At 38.7% G+C, this 22,367-nt stretch overlaps 1 protein-coding gene across 1 annotated transcript; it reads left to right on the top strand.

The window, feature by feature from the left end:
• Window positions 1-298: 298 nt before the first annotated feature.
• Window positions 299-1,843, top strand: LOC141719676 (E3 ubiquitin-protein ligase PUB22-like). Its single transcript, XM_074522055.1, has one exon. It carries the CDS (start codon window positions 522-524, stop codon window positions 1,743-1,745), a length of 1,224 nt encoding a protein of 407 aa, XP_074378156.1. The 5' UTR covers window positions 299-521; the 3' UTR covers window positions 1,746-1,843.
• Window positions 1,844-22,367: the final 20,524 nt, after the last annotated feature.

Below are 22,367 nucleotides of genomic sequence, written 5' to 3'. Positions count from 1 at the left end.
ACTCTAATTTTACTCTGAAAATAAAAAAAATGCTGTGAAAATAACGTTTTTCTAAAAAATAGTTTAATATTTTATTTTAAAATTTTCCTTTTTTATATGAAAATTTAAATATTAATTTTTATTTAGGAAAAAAGCTTTGAAAAAAAAAATTTAGACAGCTGCATTTATAAGAATGTCTAGCCCCGTACAGAATGTAAAAAAATGGGTTTGACGGAGGGAGCAGCATATATACAACTTGGTCGCACCATCCAAAGTATTGACTTTGATAAACAATGTGAGGATCCCCCCAATCCAGATCATACTTAGAACTTTGTATAAGTTTACACAAGGTCTTCACATTTTAACTTAACGTCAGATCTCCACCAATCCAGGCCATTCATATCATATCTGTAAATATTTTATATTTCCCAATCACAATCACACACAAGTAACAAAGTCGTCAATGTACACAAAACTCGACTCTCTGTATTAGTAAATTCATCTTAACCCTGTCTTAACTCCCTTTTGTAAGATCCAAAATCATGGATTTTCCTCTAGATTTCAGATGCCCTATATCCATGGAGCTCATGAAAGATCCTGTTACAATCTCCACAGGTGTTAGTTATGAGCGTAAACACATCCAAAAATGGTTCCATTCCTACCATAAGAAGACTTGTCCGGCAACAATGCAAATTTTAGATAACTTTGACGTCACTCCAAATCATACCCTCAAAAGGCTTATTCTTGCATGGAATACCACTGCCTCATCATCATCCTCTTTATCGCCCAAAAGCTCCATCCAGCACGAGGAGTTTGTGTTGTTGCTCAACGCCATTGATTCATCGTGTCCTTTTAAGGTAAGTTCACTCAAGAAACTCCGGTCCATTGTTCAAATGAGTGAGGAAATAAAGATAGATTTTAAAACATGCGGAGGTGTCAAAGTTCTTGTCGAGATTGTTATTCAAATACTAGTGGAGAATTCGGATTTCTTGAGTTTTAGAGCTTGTGAGGAGGCCTTGGGCATTTTGCATGAACTCCCGTTGTCAGAAGATGATGATGAAACAGTCTTGTTGTTATCCAAGCCGGAGTGCATCAAATCCATGGCTATTATGCTTCAAAGAGGAAGTGCTCAATCTAGGTTCTGCACAATTTCTATATTTCATAAAATGGCCCGAGTTGACTATGACTGGAAGTATATTGTTGAAGATCAAGGTATTGACTTTTTCCAGGCTTTGCTGGAGCTTGTATCTGATGAAATGGGCACCACCAAAGCAAGTTCATGTGCTCTACAAGTGCTGATAGATATATTGACTTCATCCAAGAAAAGTCGATTGAAGGCCATTGAAGCCGGTGCAATGTGTACTCTAATAGAGCTTCTACCGGATTCAAATCGATCAAAATGTGAGAAAGTTCTTCAACTAATCAAATTGTTATGCAAGTGTGCTGATGGGAGGCTGGCTTTTGTTGAACATGAGGTTGGTATCGGAGCTATATCTAAAAAGATGTTGCATGTCTCTTTGGTAGCTACAAAGATTGTGGTGAAAATATTATGGTTGATTTGTAGTTTTAATCCCACGAATGTCAAGGTTATGGAAGAAATGCTGTTTTGCGGATCAGTGCTGAAGCTTGAAGCCTTATTGCATATAGATGGAGGATCCTCAACTAAAGATAAAGTTGTCAAGATATTCAAGTTGCATGCAAGTTCATGGATGCGTTACCCTTGTTTTCCTTGTCATCTTAAGGAATATTTAAGCTCAAGTGCTTGATTTTAATTTGGTAATGTAAAACTTGAATACATGTACATCCATAAATACAGATGTATACTAGTACTAGCGTATAACGTGTAATATACAATTAATTATAATGTTTGTACTTTTATTATTCTATAAAAATAAATTGTAAAAAATAATTATATATTATTGAGGTTAGTCAATTTAAAATATTTACTTATTATTTTATATGTATTATATTATTAAAAAATTCTTAAAATGTGACCCTATTGCCGCCTATTGGTGGCTCCAATAATAATGATGTATTTAGATGATCTGTTATTTTTTTCTAATATAATTCTTTTTATTTCTATTTTTTTTAATTTTTTAATTATTTTATTATATTATAGTTTAAATTATTAAAATTAATTAAGATTAAATTGGACAACATCTTGTAGTTATATTAGATACATAAACAAACAATTCATATTTAAGTTGATATAAATGTGTATGTGTGAAATCAAATGGTATAAAATCGTTTAGCAAAAAAAAAGAAATGGTATAGAATCAAATTTTTGGTTGCTTACGTGATTTCTTCATCTTCTTTTCTTCGGCAAGGTGTTGTGAAATAAAAACCTGAGTACTTTAATATTTAATGCTAGGATTGGTGAGTTTCGAGCTTTATTGGCTGCTTTGCGTTCGGGACTATCGGTACTCGTAAGATGCCTATGTATCTCTATGTTATAGAAAATCAAGCAAAAAACGTAGTTCTAGAATGAGGGGTAGAGCCATTTATATAGAGGTGAGTCTAGGGTTAGACTTCTGTTGGGAGACTTGGTGGACAAGTCTCCAACTTAGATGGTGATTAGGAGTACTCTTGGGGAAGGTGATCCAGAATCTTCTATGTAGGACTTTTGAGTCTGTTTGGTACACATGTCTCTGTTCTTCCAGCCGTATTGGGCCTAGTCCGTGACAAGTTCGTGTTCGTGGACTTGGACGACCTCCACTTGTGGGTCTCGGTTGTTTGGGCCGTCATAGGCCTGTTACGAAACTTTGGACCAGACAGGCCTGCTATGAAGCTTGGACCAGACAGGTCTGTATTGGACTTTTCGGACAAGAAGCCCAAGTGCAATTAATGCGATATTTAATGTATCTTTAGGATGTATTTTTTATCCATATCATTTGCCCCCAACTTCGGTGAATACTACTCGAGTTTTCGTGGAAGTTATAATGGTCTAATCGCGACTCGGGGTACTTTTGGCCCTTCTCGGGTATCGGCCCTTCATGGGTATCGGCCCTTCATGGGTTTCACCACGTTATCGTAAAGTGTGGAGTGACCTACACGTTTACAACCGATTATTAGTGTGAGTATACACACTTAAGGACCCCGTAGAGGATATTTGGATGGTGTTCAACAGTAAACGGTCCTAATCGGGACTATAAAGCGAGCGTTTATCACCCCTTAACCTTCGTCAACGTTAATTATAGGGTGAAAGCTGCTAATCGGCCCTAATCAGGGCTAATCGACCCTAATCGGGGATAATTTCCAGGTACAAGTTGCTAATTAGGCTTAAAAGAACCTAATTTGAAGCTATAATGCACTAGTTGACCTTAATCGAGGCTAATTAGCCCTAATCGGGGCTAATTAAGACTAATCGGTATGCATAAGACACTAATTATCTCTAATTCACACTAATTATAAGAGTGAATGGGTTAAACGACCCTAATCTGGGCTAATTTCATCATATAAATCACTAATTATCCCTAATTTGAGTTAATTATACTTAATATACACTAATCAACCCAGTTCTTGGTTGGTTTGTATGTGGTTGCCCAGGGGTTCCTGCCCCACACTTTTTTTTTTGATCTTCTCACTAAGAGTTTTAGGTTTCTACTCACCTTACTATGCTCTTGTGGTCCTTGATTGTCCATGGAATTAATTTCAAAGTTGCCTTTGAGTTCCTCAGGGTTCTGCTATGGCTGATTCAGCAAACGTTCTGTACTCATCCTGGTGGACGTTCTGTACTCGTTCTTGTTGAACGCTCTGTATTCTACTGAACTTTCCCTTTGTAGGAAGTCTTGTATTCCATTAAATTTGTCTAAACTTCTCTTGTAGGATGTTACACACTCCAACCAACTCGTTCTCGTAGATGTTCTAGTCTTCACGAAACTTGGTTCCGCTGGGAGTTATCCTTTTCTAAAAATCTCCAAAGAACATCTCAAGGAGGCCTCTGGAGCAACTTTTGAAGGCCTCAAGGCTCTCTTAGAAGAGCTTTTAGTGAGTAAAAAGACCTTAACCTGTTGGCTGGTAGGCCAGGCCACTACAGAGGTAAGTTGTGGCCGTCATGGCTCTGATATAGAGGCTCCTGGTTGGCCAAAAGGCCTCAACATGTTGGCAGGTCGGCCGGGGCTTCCCCACACGTAAGTTTTGGCCGTCATAGCTCTGATATAGAGGCTCCTGGTAGGCCAAAAGGCCTCCATTTATTGCCTGGTCGGCCGGGGCTTCCCTGCACGTAAGTTGTGGCCGCCACGGCTCTGATACGGAGGCTCCTGGTAGGCCAAAAGGCATCAACATGTTGGATGGTCGGCCGGGGCTTCCCTGCACGTAAGTTGTGGCCGTCACGGCTCTGATACGAAGACTCCTGGTAGGCCAAAAGGCCTCCATTTGTTGCCTGGTCGGACGAAGCTTCCCCGCACGTAAGTTTTGGCCGTCATGGATCTGATACGGAGGCTCCTGGTAGGCCAAAAGGCCTCCATTTATTGGCTGGTCAGCCGGAGCTTCCCCGTATGTATATTATGGCCGACACGGCACTGATACGGAGGCTCACGGTCGGACATATGCCCCCATGTATGGGATGGTCGGACAGAGCTTCCCCGCATGTAAGTTGTGGTCGTCATGGCTCCGATACGGAGGCTCCTGGTAGGCCAAAAGGCCTTCATTTTTTCCTGGTCGACCGGAGCTTCCCCGCACGTAAGTTGTGGTCATCATGGCTCTGATACGGAGGCTCCTGGTAGGCCAAAAGGCCTCCATTTTTTGCCTGGTCAGCCGGAGCTTCCCCGCATATAAATTGCGGCCGTCATGGCTCTGATACGGAGGCTCCTGGTCGGCCATATTCCCCCCACTTGTGGGTTGGTCGGCCGAGAGTGGTCTGAATGAACCTTGGGAGCCTCCTGCAGGGTAGTCTTATCCGTCAGAAGGAAACCGTTCTGTCCCGGTGCTCATGAGTACTCTGGCCTTCACAGAACTTATTTAGCTGAAAAGTTAATCTTATTCTAACTTCTATAAGTTTTTCTAATCATGGTGACTAGTGTAACCAATCCTCAGTTAAGACTAACGACTTGTGTTTAGCCTCAGCCATGCTTTTCTGATCATTTCCTAGTGAAAGTCCTGTTCTTCATGAACTTGTTTTCGTGGACGTCCTAGTCTTCACAAAATTTGTTCTCATAAACTCTTTAGCCTTCGCGAAACTTGTTCTCCTGGACGTTCTAGTCTTCAAAAAACTTGTTCTCGTTGGGCGCCTATTTTTTCAAGAATTCTCAAGGATTTTCAGATGAGTTCCATCACAAAACCTTCAGGAGGGTCTGAATCAACCATACAGGATACTCGTGAGTGTTGTAATCTTCATGAAACATATTTCCCTCTGTGAGGGTTCTAGTCAGCCTAATCCTTCCTTGTGGAGGACTAAGCATCATTAACTCTTGGTAGACCAGAATCTCACCTCCGGAGCGTCTAACTCTTCATGAAACTTGTTCTCGTGAACGTTTTATTCTTTACGAAACTTGTTTCTGTGGAAGTTCTTGTCTTCACCAGGAGCATCCCTTGGCTCTAGTTCATGGTTTTATTGGAACCTTTATTTGGGGGACATCACTATTAGTTCCGGATGTCTGGAGACGTACTTTCGAGGACGTCCTAATCGGCCTAACCCCTCCATGTGGAGGAGTCGGCTTCTAGGACTCTTGGTCGGCTATATAGACCAAGCACTTGAGGCCCTGGTCGACCGTAACCTCAATATCTAGAGCTTCTTGGACCTTCGGGACCTTATTTCGTGGAAGTTCTTGAACTTTAATCTTCTAAATATCAAGTCGTGGCTTAGACTTTCTTCTCTCTTTTTGGTTCGAGGAGTGCCTTGCCGGGTGGGAGTCTCATCTGAGGACCCTTTAGACGGTCAAAGATCTTCATGGATGGCTACTCGGCCTCCTTTGGTCGGCCAAGGGGTCCATTCATGACCCCTCTGGTCGGTCAGGGGTAAATATTTTTGCTTTCTTGGACAACATGTCTCGATAACGTTCGTGACGGACCTCGAACATAAACTATCATGTTCGTCTTCTTGATGGGCCCTCATAATTTAAAGGAAGCTTGTTAAAGATGGCCTTAGAGGCTTCTATGTCGAGGGTTCCTATCTTCCTCCTAATTTATCATTAATTAAATTTGTTCCAATTAGCCGAAAAGCTTCTTGAAGCGGAGATATGCGGGGTTCATGCCTTGTCTCAGGTACATCTCTTCATTTTAAAACTTTCAATACATCAAATTTAAGGAGGATCCTGGATGGCTTAAAGCCTCTCTGGTTGGCTTGGAGGTGGTTGCCCAGGGGTTCCTGCCCCATACTTTTTTTTTGATCTTCTCACTAAGAGTTTTAGGTTTCTACTCACCTTATTATGCTCTTGTGGTCCTTGATTGTCCATGGAATTAATTTCAAAGTTGCCTTTGATTTCCTCAGGGTTCTGCTATGGTTGATTCAGCAAACGTTCTGTACTCATCCTGGTGGATGTTCTGTACTCGTTCTTGCTGAACGCTCTGTATTCTACTGAACTTTCCCTTTGTAGGAAGTCTTGTATTCCATTAAATTTGTCTAAACTTCTCTTGTAGGATGTTACACACTCCAACCAACTCATTCTCGTATATGTTCTAGTCTTCACGAAACTTGGTTCCGCTGGGAGTTATCCTTTTTTAAAAATCTCCAAAGGACATCTCAAGGAGGCCTCTGGAGAAACTTTTGAAGGCCTCAAGGCTCTCTTAGAAGAGCTATTAGTGAGTAAAAAGACCTTAACTTGTTGGCCGGTAGGCCAGACCACTACAGAGGTAAGTTGTGGCCGTCATGGCTCTGATATAGAGGCTCCTGGTTGGCCAAAAAGCATCAACATGTTGGCTGGTCGGCCGGGGCTTCCCCGCACGTAAGTTGTGGCCGTCAAAGCTCTGATACAGAGGCTCTTGGTAGGTCAAAAGGTCTCCATCTGTTGCCTGGTCGGCCGGGGATTCCCTGAACATAAGTTGTGGCCGTCACGGCTCTGTTACAGAGGCTTCTGGTAGGCCAAAAGGCCTCAACATGTTGGATGGTCAGCCAGGGCTTCCCTGCATGTAAGTTATGGCCATCACGGCTCTGATACGAAGGCTCTTGGTAGGCCAAAAGGCCTCCATTTGTTTCCTGGTCGGATGAAGCTTCCCCGCACGTAATTTGTGGTCGTCATGGCTCTGATACGGAGGCTCCTGGTAGGCCAAAAGGCCTCCATTTATTGGATGTTCAACCGGAGCTTCCCCGCATATAAGTTGTGGCCGTCATGGCACTGATACGGAGGCTCCTGGTCGGCCATATGCCCCCATGTGTGGGATGGTCGGACGGAGCTTCCCCGCATGTAAGTTGTAGTTGTCATAGCTCGGATACAGAGACTCCTGGTAGGCTAAAAGCCTTTATTTTTTCCTGGTCGGCCGGAGCTTCCCCGTACATAAGTTATGGTCATCATGGCTCTGATCTGGAGGCTCCTGGAAGGCCAAAAGGCCTCCATTTTTTTCCTGGTCACCCGGAGCTTCCCCGCATGCAAATTGCGGCTGTCATGGCTCTGATACGGAGGCTCCTGATCGGCCATATGCCCCTACTTGTGGGTTGATCGGCTGAGAGTGGTCTTAATGAACCTTGGGAGCCTCCTGTAGGGTAGTCTTATCCGTCAGAAGGAGAATGTTCCGTCCCAGTGCTCGTGAGCACACTGGCCTTCACATAACTTATTTAGCTGAAAACCTAATCTTATTCTAATTCTATAAGTTTTGCTAATCATGGTGATTAGTGTAATCAATCCTCAGTTAAGACTAACGACTTGTGTTTAGCCTCAGCCATGATTTTCTGATCGTTTCCTAGTGAACATCCTGTTCTTCATGAACTTGTTTTCATGGACGTCCTAGTCTTCACGAAATTTGTTCTCATGAACTCTTTAGCCTTCACGAAACTTGTTCTCCTGGATGTTCTAGTCTTCACGAAACTTGTTCTTGTTAGGCGCCTATTTTTTCAAGAATTCTCAAGAAATTTCAGATGAGTTCCATCAGAAAACCTTCAGGAGGGTCTAAATCAACCATACAGGGTTCTCGTGAGTGTTCTACTCTTCACGAAACATATTTCCCTCGGTGAGGGTTCTAGTCGGCCTAATCCTTCCTTGTGGAGGAATAAGCATCATTAACTCTTGGTAGGCCAGAATCTCACCTCCGGAGCGTCTTACTCTTCATGAAACTTGTTCTCGTGAACGTTCTATTCTTTACGAAACTTGTTTCCATGGAAGTTCTTGTCTTCAGCAGGAGCATCCCTTGGCTCTAGTTCATGGTTTTCTTGGAACCTTCATTTGGGGGACATCCCTATTAGTTCCGGATGTCTGGAGACGTTCTTTCGAGGACATCTTAATCCGCCAAACCCCTCCATGTGAAGGATTCGGCTTCAAGGACTCTTGGTCGGCCATATAGACCAAGCACTTGAGGCCTTGGTCGACCGTAACCTCAATGTCTAGAGCTTCTTGGCCCTTCGGGACCTTATTTCGTGGAATTTCTTGAACTTCAATCTTCTCAATATCAAGTCGTGGCTTAGACTTTCTTCTCTCTTTTTTGTTCGAGGAGTGCCTTTTCGGGTGGGGACCTAATCTGAGGACCCTTTAGACGGTCAAAGATCTTCATGGATGGCTACTCGTCCTCCTCTGATCGGCCAAGGGGTCCATTCATGACCCCTCTGGTCGGTCAGAGGGAAATATTTTTGCTTCTTGGATAACATGTCTCGATCACGTTCGTGACGGGCCTCGAACATAAACTATCATGTTCGTCTTCTTGATGGGTCCTTATAATTTAAAGGAAGCTTGTTAAAGATGGCCTTATAGGCTTCCATGTCGAGGGTTCCTATCTTCCTCATAATTTATCATTGATTAAATTTGTTCCAATTAGGCAAACAGCTTCCTGAAGCGGAGATATGTGGGGTTCATGCCTTGTATCAGGTACATCTCTTCATTTTAGAACTTTGAATACATCAAATTTAAGGAGGATCCTGGCTGGCTTAAAGCTTCCCTTGGAGGCCGGTCTGCTGGAGCCCTTTTCGAGGGATATACAGTTGGTCAAGGGCCTTTATAGAGGCTGATCAACCTTTTTTGGTAGGCTGGAGTCTGCAATGTAGACTTTAGTCGACCAAATACATTTTGTAAAGTTAACTTTCTAAGATCTTTTTCTTATTAGGCCAACGCCTACTTCGTAGCTTCTTTCACTAAGAATGCAAAATGAAGGAGTGATCACATGGCCTTGGAGGTATTGATGAAGAATGTGACGCCCTTAATCTCGGGGTTAGGAAATGAGGACTCACACACCTTTAATCTAATAATTAAATAAGCATAAACCCCGATTAACTACTAACAGGATTAACAGGATAAAGTATGAGTCAAGATTACAACTACCAATCATAAAATATAACTTACAACCCCAAAATATTATTAAATAGACAATATCGATTCCGGCTGGGAATCGACAGATAACCCATTGTATCTTTACAGATTTCCTTCTAGGCGTGTGCTCACTCAAAAATACCACTACCTGCTCTGGCAACCGGAAGCCCTCAACACGATAGGGAGCACCAGGTACGCTCTTACGAGCAGTGCGCCTAAGCCTAACCATCTTCTTGCTTAACGGCCATGGTTAGATTAAAACAAAACATATGAGTATAAAACTCAGCAAGTAACTATTAAGCAGCTCTACGATATCAATTCACAATATACTTTACCAAACTCAGGGCATTCTACTTTATTTGTTCTAGGTGGCAGATTTCCAGCTTTTGGGTTAAGGAAAGGTTTTGAAGGAACAATATGGGGATTTTAAGGAACAAGGCTCAGCATAGGACGAAAGCCGGCAGTCATCACAAATCATTAAAGGATCAGAATATATCTTTCAGAAAGAGGAAAGCAACAATATTTCATTATATGGAATCAATCATATGATCAATAGATTAAAAATCAGGGTGCTCGAGCTTTAAGCTACACATTAATATAATCAACTCTTTTCAAAACAATATAAACCATTTTCATTTTCAAGAATCAATTTACTGAATAGAAATTTTCAGTTCCCTTTTAAATAACCAATTAGAACCCTTGATTGGATCACTTTATCTTTCCATTTCATTATAATACGGGAGATCAGCCCGTACCGACCTCCATCCGGTCTTTAAGGTACCAATCGGCATAATTTCAGCCTTAAGTTGGACTAGCCCCGCTAGCCTCTTACCATGACTGGACTAATCCCACTAGCCTCTTATGTCCCAATCCAATCCATCAGAAATTCGTTTGGAAAACCTTGAGTTGGAAAAACAAATAGGTTTTCTAAAATCCATTTTATCATTACCAAGAATATGAAATCATTCAGACTCTTCTGAGTCGAAACTCATTCTTAAGTCAAATTTTAAGAAAACAAAGTTCAAGGAGTGATTCAAGGATAAGCAAGGAACAATTCTTAAGGATTTTGTTTCAAGGATAACAAGGTACTTAAGTTAGAAGGATTAACATCTGTTTAGGGATCAATAGGGTGATCTGGAAATAAGGTATCATTAAATAGGGTTCGCAAGGATAATTATAGGGTTCAATACAATTCATGGTTTAATAAATAACTTGAACAGAAAGAACAGGCTAAAAAAGGGTTGAATCAGAAAGCTTATCAATAACTGTTTATCAAGTTCAAAGGCAGGGTATCACAAATAAATATCAGGGTTTCACTAATTAAACAGTTCAATACTCTTCATGGTATAAACAACATTCTCTTTACAATCATTTACACAAGTAATCAGAGTTACTTGCCAGAATATGCTTTCCTGAAGGTTGAACTACTGCCACCTAGTATACCCTTTCCTTTCCTAGCCTGAATGCCCTCACGCTCCGAATCTACAATAAAAACCAAAATCTTAATCAGTTCTCAACTCTCGTTCCCCGAACGATCGCTCAATACAATAACTCGATTATATCCTTGACCCGAGTATACGAATATAGCTTATACACATAAGCACATAACACATCATACGACATATAACTTTACTCTTAACCTTTTATCACTTTACATACACTCACTAAACCTTGACTATTTCCCAAATCAAATATTTATAACTCGTACAAACACACAATGACATTCACAGCTAGCACTTATAGCTTTTAACACTAACTCAATTCCCTTTTTCTTTTATCCATAATTCGAACCAAAACAACAATCCAACAAGAAAAATTCAAAGGTTTTCACACATAAACACTCAATCATTCACACATGCATACTTGAAACCTCCGATTTATGCACACACAAGGCACATGCAAGACTCATTTAGCTTTGAAAATCATTTTTCAATCATAAAATCACCTCCTTAAGCACATATTAGATCATATATACATACATACATACGCATCAAGAATGAACACACACACACACACACATCGAGCTTGCATGCAAGAATATATTCACACATACATACTCCAATAACCACTTATATGTGTTTAACAAGAGATTTTAAGAGGGATTGGTGAGAGTTATCAAAGAAACAAGTAGTATACCAAGAGAGAAAAAGAAGAGCCGAGAGAGAGAGAGTAGCCGAGAGAGAGTGAGAAAGAAAGAGAGAAGAGAGAATGGGGTGCTCGGGAAAAAGAAAAGAAAAGTGGGGGGGATGAGTTTATACACAATTAAGGGCAAGGGCAATTTAGTACATTACTAATTCCCTTTTATAAATTGATTTTCCTTTCTCTTTTTACTCCCATAGATTATTGGTGGAAAAATAAATACATCTCTCTCAGAAAGTTAGAAATTATAGCAATTGACGATCTTAAAATGTAGATCTCGAAATTAGCTTTTCAACCATTACTCATAATAGATTTTTGAGTGAACGGTTGATTTTATATGATTTTCGCAAGTTCGTGCTTATAATAACACTCTATCACATAAAAATCAATTTAAAATGTAACGATCACCAAATAAATCCATCCATCATTTTTAGAAAGTCTACAGGATTATTACGAGGATAATAGAACAAATCTCATGCAGTTATCTTACTCAGATGATTTTATAAAAATGCACGAAGGTTAAATAAACCTTTATTTAAATCACACAATTCCTTTGAATTCATAAAAATGTCACAGAGCACATAGTCATGCACACAGACTAGAAATCACACATATACGATCACATAACGACTCATGTGTGATCATAGAATTTGTCCTTCTTTTATATTTATCCTTTTCTCCGCGTACCGGGTCACGTTCAGCCTGATGGTCCGACGCTCAGCGTTTCGATTACGCTTCTCATTATCATTTTCGACCGACACGTCACTGAGGACGAAATACTTTATTTACACATTCATTTCACTCAATCACACATAATTCATATTTTATGTTCTTTAACTCCTTATTAGGACGAGTTCCGTTCTACCACACGGCCCGACAACACAGCTTAACTACTAAGCTGACTCTTTAAATTGGAACGCTTTTATTTACGCTCCTATATACAGAAAAGACAATTAATCAAAAATTAATCACATAATTATAATCACATCACATAAAACATACTTTATTATCTTAATTACGTCACAAAATTCTCAGTCGTCACAATCTACCCTCCTTAAAAGGATTATGTCCCCAGAATCTAGTCTAAACAAATAGATGGGGATACTTTTCTTTCATTTCGATTTCTAATTCCCAAGTCGATTCTTCAACTAGTGGATTTATCCACAATACTCTAACTAGAGGTACAATTTTATTCCTGAGTGTCCTCTCCTTTCGGTCAAAAATTCGAACTGGCTGTTCCACATAAGAAAAATCTGGTTGGATTTACACTGGTTCCAACTCAATCACATGACTCGCATCCGCATTATACTTCTTTAGAAGAGATACATGAAATACATTGTGCAGATGTTGCATTTGCGGGGGTAGCGCTAACTCATATGCCACTTTCCCAACTCGTCGCAATACTTCAAATGGTCCAATATACCTAGGACTCAACTTCCCTTTCTTTCCGAATCGGGTTAAACCTTTCCAAGGAGATATCTTTAATAAGACTTTGTCTCCAGATTCAAATTACACATCTTTACGTTCTTGATTTGCGTACTTTGCTTGTCGATCTTGAGCTGCAATTAATCTCTTTCGAATCATTTCTACCTTTTCCTTCGTTTGTTGAACTAGTTCTGGGCCAATTAATTTGCGCTCACCAACTTTGTCCCAATATGTAGGGGACCTACACTTTCTTCTATACAACGCTTCATAAGGCGGCATGCTAATACTCGCGTGATAACTGTTATTGTAGGAAAACTTAATTAACGGCAAATGATTGTCCCAATTTCCTTTGAAATCTATTGCGCAGGTTCGCAACATATCTTCAATTGTCTGAATTGTCCTTTCACTTTGTCCGTCTGTCTGCGGATGATATGTCGTACTCATTTTCAACTTAGTTCCCAAATGATCATAGAATTGTCGTCAAAATCTCGAGTTAAACCTTGGATCTCTATTAGATACGATAGATACAGGGACTCCATGACGCATCACAATTTCATCGAAATACAATTTGACCAACTTTTCTAACGAAAGTCTTTCATTTATTGGCAAGAAATGTGCTGACTTCGTCAACCGATCGATTACCACCCAAATCGCATCATGATTAGACTTGGTCTTAGGCAATCCTACCACGAAATCCATCGCTATATGCTCCCATTTCCATTCAGGTATATCCAGTGGCTGAAGCAATCCGCTCGGCCTTTGATGTTCCGCTTTGACTCTTTGGCACGTGTGACATTTACTTATCCATTCTGCAATTTCCTTCTTCATGTTTGGCCACCAATAACTTTCTTTTAAATCCTGGTACATTTTCGTACTTCCAGGGTGTATTTAAAATCTCGAGTTATGCGCTTCTTGCAAAATCTCGTGCTTTAGTTCCATGACGTTAGGTATCCAAATATGTGAGTTGACACGGTATATTCCTTTCCCATCCTTTTGAGCTTTAATTTCTTCTCCTGTCAACTTATCCTTTTCGTGATTCATCACTTGCTCTTGACAGCATCGAATCTTTTCCAAAATTTCGGGTTGAAAGGACATCGCATATATAGCTTCACCTTCAAATTCTGGAGTCTGCACCTCTATTTCCATCTTTTCAAAATCCTTGATCAATTCTTCCGATGATGTTAACATATTCAACCTTTCCTTGCGACTTAGAGCGTCTGCTACCATATTTGCCTTTCCAGGATGATAGTTTATCGCACAATCATAATCTTTGATCAATTCCAACCACCTTCTTTGTCTCATATTCAATTCCTTCTGAGTAAAGATATACTTTAAACTCTTATGATCCGTATAAATCTCGCACTTTTCCCCGTACAAATAATGCCTCCAAATCTTAAGGGCAAACACAATTTTTGCCAATTCCAAATCATGCGTTGGATACTTTTGCTCATGCGGCTTGAGTTGCCTTGACGCATATGCTATTACCTTCCCGTGTTGCATTAACACACATCCAAGTCCTTTATATGAAGCATCACTAAATATCACAGATTCCCCATTTTCATCTGGTAATACCAATACTAGGGCGGTTACCAACCTCTTCTTTAACTCTTGAAAACTTTCCTCGCACTTTTCCGTCCAGACAAACTTCTCGTTCTTTCTTATCAACTTCGTTAATGGGACAACAATCTTAGAAAAATCTTGCACAAATATCCTGTAATATCCGGCTAATCCCAGAAAACTTTTGACTTCCGTAGGACTCTTGGGTCTTTCCCAATTCATTACAGCTTCTATCTTGGCCGGGTCCACTTTGATTCCTTCTTTATTAACTACATGACCAAGAAATTGCACTTCCTTAATCAAAATTCACACTTTGAAAACTTAGCATACAGCTTCTCTTTCCTCAGAATTTCCAAGGAAGTCCTCAAATGTTCCTTATGATCTTCTTCCATCTTGGAGTAAATCAGTATATCGTCGATAAACACAATAATGAACTTATCCAAATATTGCTTGAACACTCTGTTCATTGAAAGGAATATGTCCTAAGTCCAATCATGTATGAGGATTTAGGAATAACTTTTATGTAATCTGTTTTGATTTCATTGATATTAATAAAAGACTTGTTTTGATTTTATTACGGGCTTTATCTATTTAAGTGTTTAAATAAGATATACCATAGTTTAGAGTAAAGCTTTTTATGGATTATGATGAGATCATAATAGTGAGACCTAAAAAGATGATAACTCTAAACTTAAATAGTTCCTGGTCATTGGATTACTAACTGGTAATTAATAATCCACAAAGATCGGTACATACTATGCTTGCTTCATTATGAAGGATGTCTGTTCTCTTAGACATTTGTGTGCTGACACTATAGCTAGTATGTAGGTGCTTATTATAGAATAAGTTCACTGAACATGACTCGCACAGCTGAACAACTGATGGAGTTCACTCACGTGTGAGCAGTTGTTCACATAGTGATAGTTGTACAAGTATCCTTAGACTTGAGGTCATCATAGTCATCTTGTGTACACTGAACTATGCTTTGGTTTAGTTCTTAGTCTCCAGGGACAATTATTACGGCTCTTCTGGGTATAGGAATTTGTACACGAAGATAATGTATAATCAATAAAGGATCTACCCCTTCCAGTGAAGGAAGCGAATGTTCAAGGCTGATCCACTTATGCTAGTTCAGGAATCTCTGGCCAGAGTAAATGCAATTAGAAAGGAGTTTCTAATTTGCATAGAACTACGCATAGTAAATGGTAAGCAAGTGATTAAATTAGATAGGCTTGACACGAGATCCATGCCTTGTATTTAATCGGGACATTGTAGGGTAGAAGGAGTTTATTGTACGGAAACTATTCACTGACAGGTTCTTGGTATTCCAAGCAGTGAATTCATATTATCCGGATAGTCGCGATATATTGAGAAACATCACTCACGATGTAGAATAAATGTGATTAATTAATTAATCATATTTAATAAATTAGAGAATTTATATAAATAATGATAAAATAGTTTTATTATTATTTATTTCTACTACCGGCTTAATATTGAACCTACAGGGTCACACCATAAAAAGAGAATAATTTAATGGTGGAGGAATTAATTAATAATGGCTGATAATTATTTATTTATGAAATAAATAATTAATTGGAAAATTTAATAATTGATTAAATGAGATTTAATTGATTATAAATTAATTAAGAAAAGTTCTTAATATTGTTAATTAAAGGATTTAATTTTTGGAAATTAAATCAAGAGAGAGAATTATTTCTAAATTGTTTAGAAAAAGGATTAATAATTAAAAGGTGTTTTAATTATTAATGAGAATAATAAATGGGATAATAATAATATTATTTATGGGAAAATTTCAGCTGAAAATTTTGCCTATAAATACACTATTATAGACCCTATTTTATTCTAACCCCATCGAAACCCGAAAACCCAAAAAGTTTGGAAAACCCAATTCTCTCCACCTCATTCCTCCTCCTTAATATCGTTTTCTTGGTGGATACCGGTGGAGTGCTTCACACTTGAGGAGCAACTGCTAAGGATCTTTGATCGTTGTCTCCGAATTAATTTTAAAGGTTAGATTTGATCCCTCGAATTTTTTATTCATGATCTGTGTGCTTTTATTTGGATTTTGTATGTGTAAAAGTGTTTTTCCATGCCCCCGCTGCGTTTAAAATCCAACAACGGTATCAGAGCATAGGTTGTATGCATATAGATCTGTGGTAAAAATTTCAGAATTTTATGTGCTTGTATGAATTAATTATGATTTTTACAAGTTATATCATGGATTAATTTTGTCTGATGAGAAATCGTTTCTCATAATAATTTTGAATATTGATCTGGGTTCTACAAGTGTTGTAGATCGTCTGGGTATTTTTTCATAATTTTATGATGTATAGATTTTTTATTATGAATTTTTGAAGTTGTATCAATTAAATTCGTAATTAAATAATTATATATATATATGAATTATTTGTATGTATATATCTGTTGTCTATGTTGTCATCTGCTGTTGATTGCTGACTGAGATTCCACGAGAGACAGAGAAAAGTTAGGTGTCAGGCGGCTCGTTTTCCGAGGAAAGCAAAAGGCGGCTGCTGAAAAACAAAAAAAAATAGGGGTGTACGCATTCCGGGAATGCGTTACACACCTGTGGCGCATTCACGGGATGCGTTACACCCTTTAATGGCTTAAAAGGGGTGTAACGCATCACCAGAATGCGTTACAGGGCTTGTAACGCGTTCCTGTAATGCGTTACAGCCCGTCTGTTGATATTAAAATTGATTTTCTGGGAGTTTCCTAACTCCGTTTTGGGCGTGCAATATACCGTTGGATTCGTTTTTCCGAGACAGATCTAATGGAGTGATCAATTTTAGTTTATATAAAAGTTTTGAACTGTTTATATTTCCATGAAGTGTTTTAAAGATGTTTTTGACTGTTTTAATTGCTTTTAAATGCTTCATGTGATACATAGAGATGTATAATGCTTAGACTAATGTGCTAGATGATATAACATGCCTACCTTGATGTTTATTCATGTTGATATATATGATATATGCTTAGTTTATCATGCGATGATAGATTTAGGTGAACTTAAATGAACATAAGGCGTTTGTTAGACAACCTAGTATAGTGAAATTGTTTCATAACCTTAATAACAATATTATGAATACAATCATGAGATTCTTGTGTTTGTGAAACATGTAATTGAATATGAATTTTTGATATGAGAGAAAGGATGATTCTGTCAACGACAGATTTCTATCTGTAAGAAAGGGTTATTAAGTGACGCCTCTTGACAATGCTCCACCCGATCTGGGAATCATCTGATTATTGATTATTGATTTGGAATATTTAATTTAAAAGGAAGAATCTCTTTATAATATGATTATGATTGTAACGTAATATATTCCCTCTAAAATTAAATAATATCAAGTAGTAATTGGCCAATGACACAACGGGCTTGTGTCGGTCATAGCCTTCCAACATGATAGAAAAGTAGTTCTTATTTTTGAATCATTGTCGGTTCGTGCTACAGCCGAGGGCTTTGATTTTGAAATAAGAAATACTTGTCTATTACATAGAGATGTGTACATTGAATAAGAATCTAAAGGTCAGTACGTGCTACAGCCGTGGGCCTTTGGGGACTGATTCAACTGTACGGAATGTTGGGTTAGACTTGACTTAGAATATTGAGTTTGTCGTGCTACAGCCGAGACTCAATTATTCAAGAGGCTAAAGTTTGATTAGGGAATAACATGAGATGTAATTGACATGAGTTGTCTGCCTATTGAACATTACATGGCGGTTCGTGCTACAGTCGGGGTCGTGTAATGGAATGTAGGATCCCTATTCCCACTAGCATTATGAATGCTTAATTTTTCACGTAGGGGGTTGAATAAATTAGGAAAACTAGTGGGAGCCACTTATGAATAAAGACCCAATTCATATAGTGTTTTAAAATGAAATCGAATATTTGCTAAGTGTTGTTATGTGTTTATCATTTACAGATTTACAATATACATTATATCTTCTGCACTATCACTCAGGAGCATACTAGATGCTCACAAATTGACTGGTCCTAATTATGCTGACTGGCTTCGAAGCTTGAGAATTATTCTCAGGATTGAGAAACTGGAATATGTGATTGACTCACATAAGCCTACTGAACCTGCTAGCGATGCGCATAATGATGAACATGTTGTGTATCGTAAGTGGATAGATGATGCAAATATTGCTCAATGCATCAAGCTAGCTTCCATGAACATTGAGCTACAGAAGCAACATGAGCATATGGATGCTCACACTATCCTCATGCATCTACAAGAGTTGTATGATGTGGCGGGGAGGACAGCTCGATATGAGATATCGAAGGAGCTGTTCGGTTGTAGGATGTCTGAGGGATCATCTGTGAATGACCATGTACTTAAGATGATAAATTTGATTGAACGTCTTGGACAACTTGGTTTTGCCATGGATGGGGAGCTGAGCCAAGACTTGGTCTTGCAATCGCTTCCGAGTTCGTTCTCGCAGCTTGTTGTGAACTTTCACATGAATAAGTTGGATGTCAGCCTGCCTGAACTCCACAACATGTTGAAGACTGCGGAATCGAATTTTCCCCCTAAGAAGAGTTCCGTTCTTCTAATTGGTGAAGGTTCCAATCCTAAGAAAAGGAAGAAGAACCCTTCCAAGAATAAGAAAGTAGGTGAGAAAACGCCGGTTCCACAAAAAGCTGAAGACCCCAAGAGCAAAGTTGTTTGCTTTCACTGTAACAAGGTGGGGCACTGGAAGAGGAACTCCAAGGTTTACCTTGCAGAATTGAAGAAGAAGAAGGGTAGTGAGACTACCGCTTCTGATTCAGGTATGTTCATGATAGAAGTGAATATGTCATTAAATCAGATTTCTACTTGGGTATTAGATACCGCCTGTGGTTCTCATATATGCAATTGTTGCAGGGACCAAGGAGAAGTTGGACTCTTAAAGAAGATGAGTTGATTCTACTGATGGGAAATGGAGCAAGAGTTGCTGCTGAAAATGTAGAATCATTTCATTTACATATGCCTACGGGCAAGACTATTGTTTGAAATAATTGTTATTTTGTTCCCTCGATTGTGAGGAATATTATTCCCATGTTAGACTTGGCTGGATTTTCATTTATTATTGAGAATAATGAATGTTCTATTCTTACAGATAATATTCTTTATGGACGTGGTACTTTAAATAATGGTCTGTATAAATATGACATAATTTACTTCAGATTGAACAAACTAATAAAAGAAAAGGGATGATGAAAATCTCACTTCATAGTGGCACTGCAGTCTCCATTTAGTGGACATGGAGAGAGGGCTGCAGATTTGCTAGGAATGGTACACACAGATGTATGTGGACCAGTGTCTACGCAAGCCATGGGTGGATTTTCATACTTCATTACTTTCATAGATGATAGATCTGGATTCGGATATGTGTTTGATGAAACACAAGTCTGAGGCCTTTGAAAAGTTCAAAGAATATAAGTATGAAGTGGAGAAACAACCAAACATAGTATTATAACTCTTCGATCAGATCGAGGTGGTGAATACTTTAATGGAGTGTTTCTAGATTACCTCAAAGTAAATGGTATAGTCTCCCAGTGGATGCCTCCAGATTGGTATCTGAAAGGAGAAATCGAACTTTGTTAGACATAGTTCGGTCCATGATGAGCTATGCAAATCTTCCAGTATTCCTATGGGGTTATGCATTGGAAACCTCAGCATATTTACTTAATAAGGTACTTTCCAAATCTGTTCCTCAAACTCCGTATGAGATATGGAAAGAAAGGAAACTGAGTCTTAAACACGTTAAGATTTGGGGATGTCCAGCTTATGTCAAGTAAGTTAACCCAAATAAGCTGGAATATCGATCCGTAAAATGTAGTTTTGTGGGATATCCTAAAGAGACTTTAAGGTATTACTTTTACACCGATCATCGGGTTTTTGTATCCAGACATGCTACCTTCTTGGAAAAGGAGTTTATCCTTGAAGGAAACAGTGGGAGCAAAATTGAACTTGATGAAGTTCAAGAAGCACAAACTACTACGGATCAAGTGGAAACACCTGTTCTGACTGAACAACCTTTTGTGGAACAGCCCATTCATAGATCAGGGAGAGTGTCTCGTCAACCTGAGAGGTAATATGGCCTTGTCATTGAGAATGACAATGAGTTGTCGATCATTGATGATGACGACCCTGTAACCTATAATGAGGCTATGAGTAGTGTTAACTCAGAGAAATGGCATAGTGCCATGAAATCCAGAATGGAATCTATGTATACAGTATACAAAAGATAGATTATAGCAGATGGCCAGGTGGAGACCTATAAGGCCAGGCTTGTGGCAAAAGGATTCAAACAAAGGCAATGGATTGACTTTGATGAAACTTTTTACCTGTAGCCCTGTTAAACTCAGTTCGGATTTTGCTTGCGAATGCTGCTTACTACGACTATGAAATCTGGCAGATGGCCAGATGGTTTTCTTTCCAAGGGAAATGAAAACCTATTGTGTAAGCTGCTGCGAACCATATGTGGTTTAAAGCAAGCTTCTCGAAAGATGGAACATTCGTTTTGATGAGACAATCAAAGAGTTTGATTTTATCAAAAACGTAGATGAACCATGCGTGTACAAAAGGGTTAGTGGGAGCGCAGTAACATTTCTTGTATTTTATTGAATTAGAGTTGACACACATAACAACATAGCAGACCACTCACAAAGCTACTTTATGAAAGTCACTTTGATCGTCATAAAGACAAGATGGGTATTAGATACCAGAGTGATTGGCTTTAGTACAAGTGGGAGATTGAAAGGAATATGTCCTAAGTCCAATCATGTATGAGGATTTAGGAATAACTTTTATGTAATCTGTTTTGATTTCATTGATATTAATAAAAGACTTGTTTTGTTTTTATTATGGGCTTTATCTATTTAAGTGTTTAAATAAGATATACCATAGTTTAGAGTAAAGCTTTTTATGGATTATGATGAGATCATAATAGTGAGACCTAAAAAGATGATAACTCTAAACTTCAATAGTTCCTGGTCATAGGATTACTAACTGGTAATTAATAATCCGCAAAGATCGGTACATACTATGCTTGCTTCATTATGAAGGATGTCTGTTCTCATAGACATTTGTGTGGTGACACTATAGCTAGTATGTAGGTGCTTATTATAGAATAAGTTCACTGAACATGACTCGCACAGCTGAACAACTGATGGAGTTCACTCACGTGTCAGCAGTTGTTCACATAGTGATAGTTGTACAAGTATCCTTAGACTTGAGGTCATCATAGTCATCTTGTGTACACTGAACTATGCTTTGGTTTAGTTCTTAGTCTCCAGGGACAATTATTAGGGCTCTTCTGGGTATAGGAATTTGTACACGAAGATAGTGTATGATCAATAAAGGATCTACCCCTTCCAGTGAAGGAAGCGAATGTTCAAGGCTGATCCACTTATGCTAGTTCAGGAATCTCTGGCCAGAGTAAATGAAATTAGAAAGGAGTTTCTAATTTGCATAGAACTACGCATAGTAAATGGTAAGCAAGTGATTAAATTAGATAGGCTTGACATGAGATCCATGCCTTGTATTTAATCGGGACATTGTAGGGTAGAAGGAGTTTATTGTACGGTAACTATTCACTGACAGGTTCTTGGTATTCTAAGCAGTGAATTCATATTATCCGGATAGTCGCGATATGTTGAGAAACATCACTCACGATGTAGAATAAATGTGATTAATTAATTAATCATATTTAATAAATTAGAGAATTTATATAAATAATGATAAAATAGTTTTATTATTATTTATTTCTACTACCGGCTTAATATTGAACCTACAGGGTCACACTATAAAAAGAGAATGATTTAATGGTGGAGGAATTAATTAATAA

This window comes from Apium graveolens, chromosome 1 (assembly GCF_009905375.1).
Source record: "Apium graveolens cultivar Ventura chromosome 1, ASM990537v1, whole genome shotgun sequence".
NCBI classification, from domain to species: domain Eukaryota; kingdom Viridiplantae; phylum Streptophyta; class Magnoliopsida; order Apiales; family Apiaceae; genus Apium; species Apium graveolens.
This window is presented reverse-complemented; position numbering and strand designations above follow the sequence as displayed.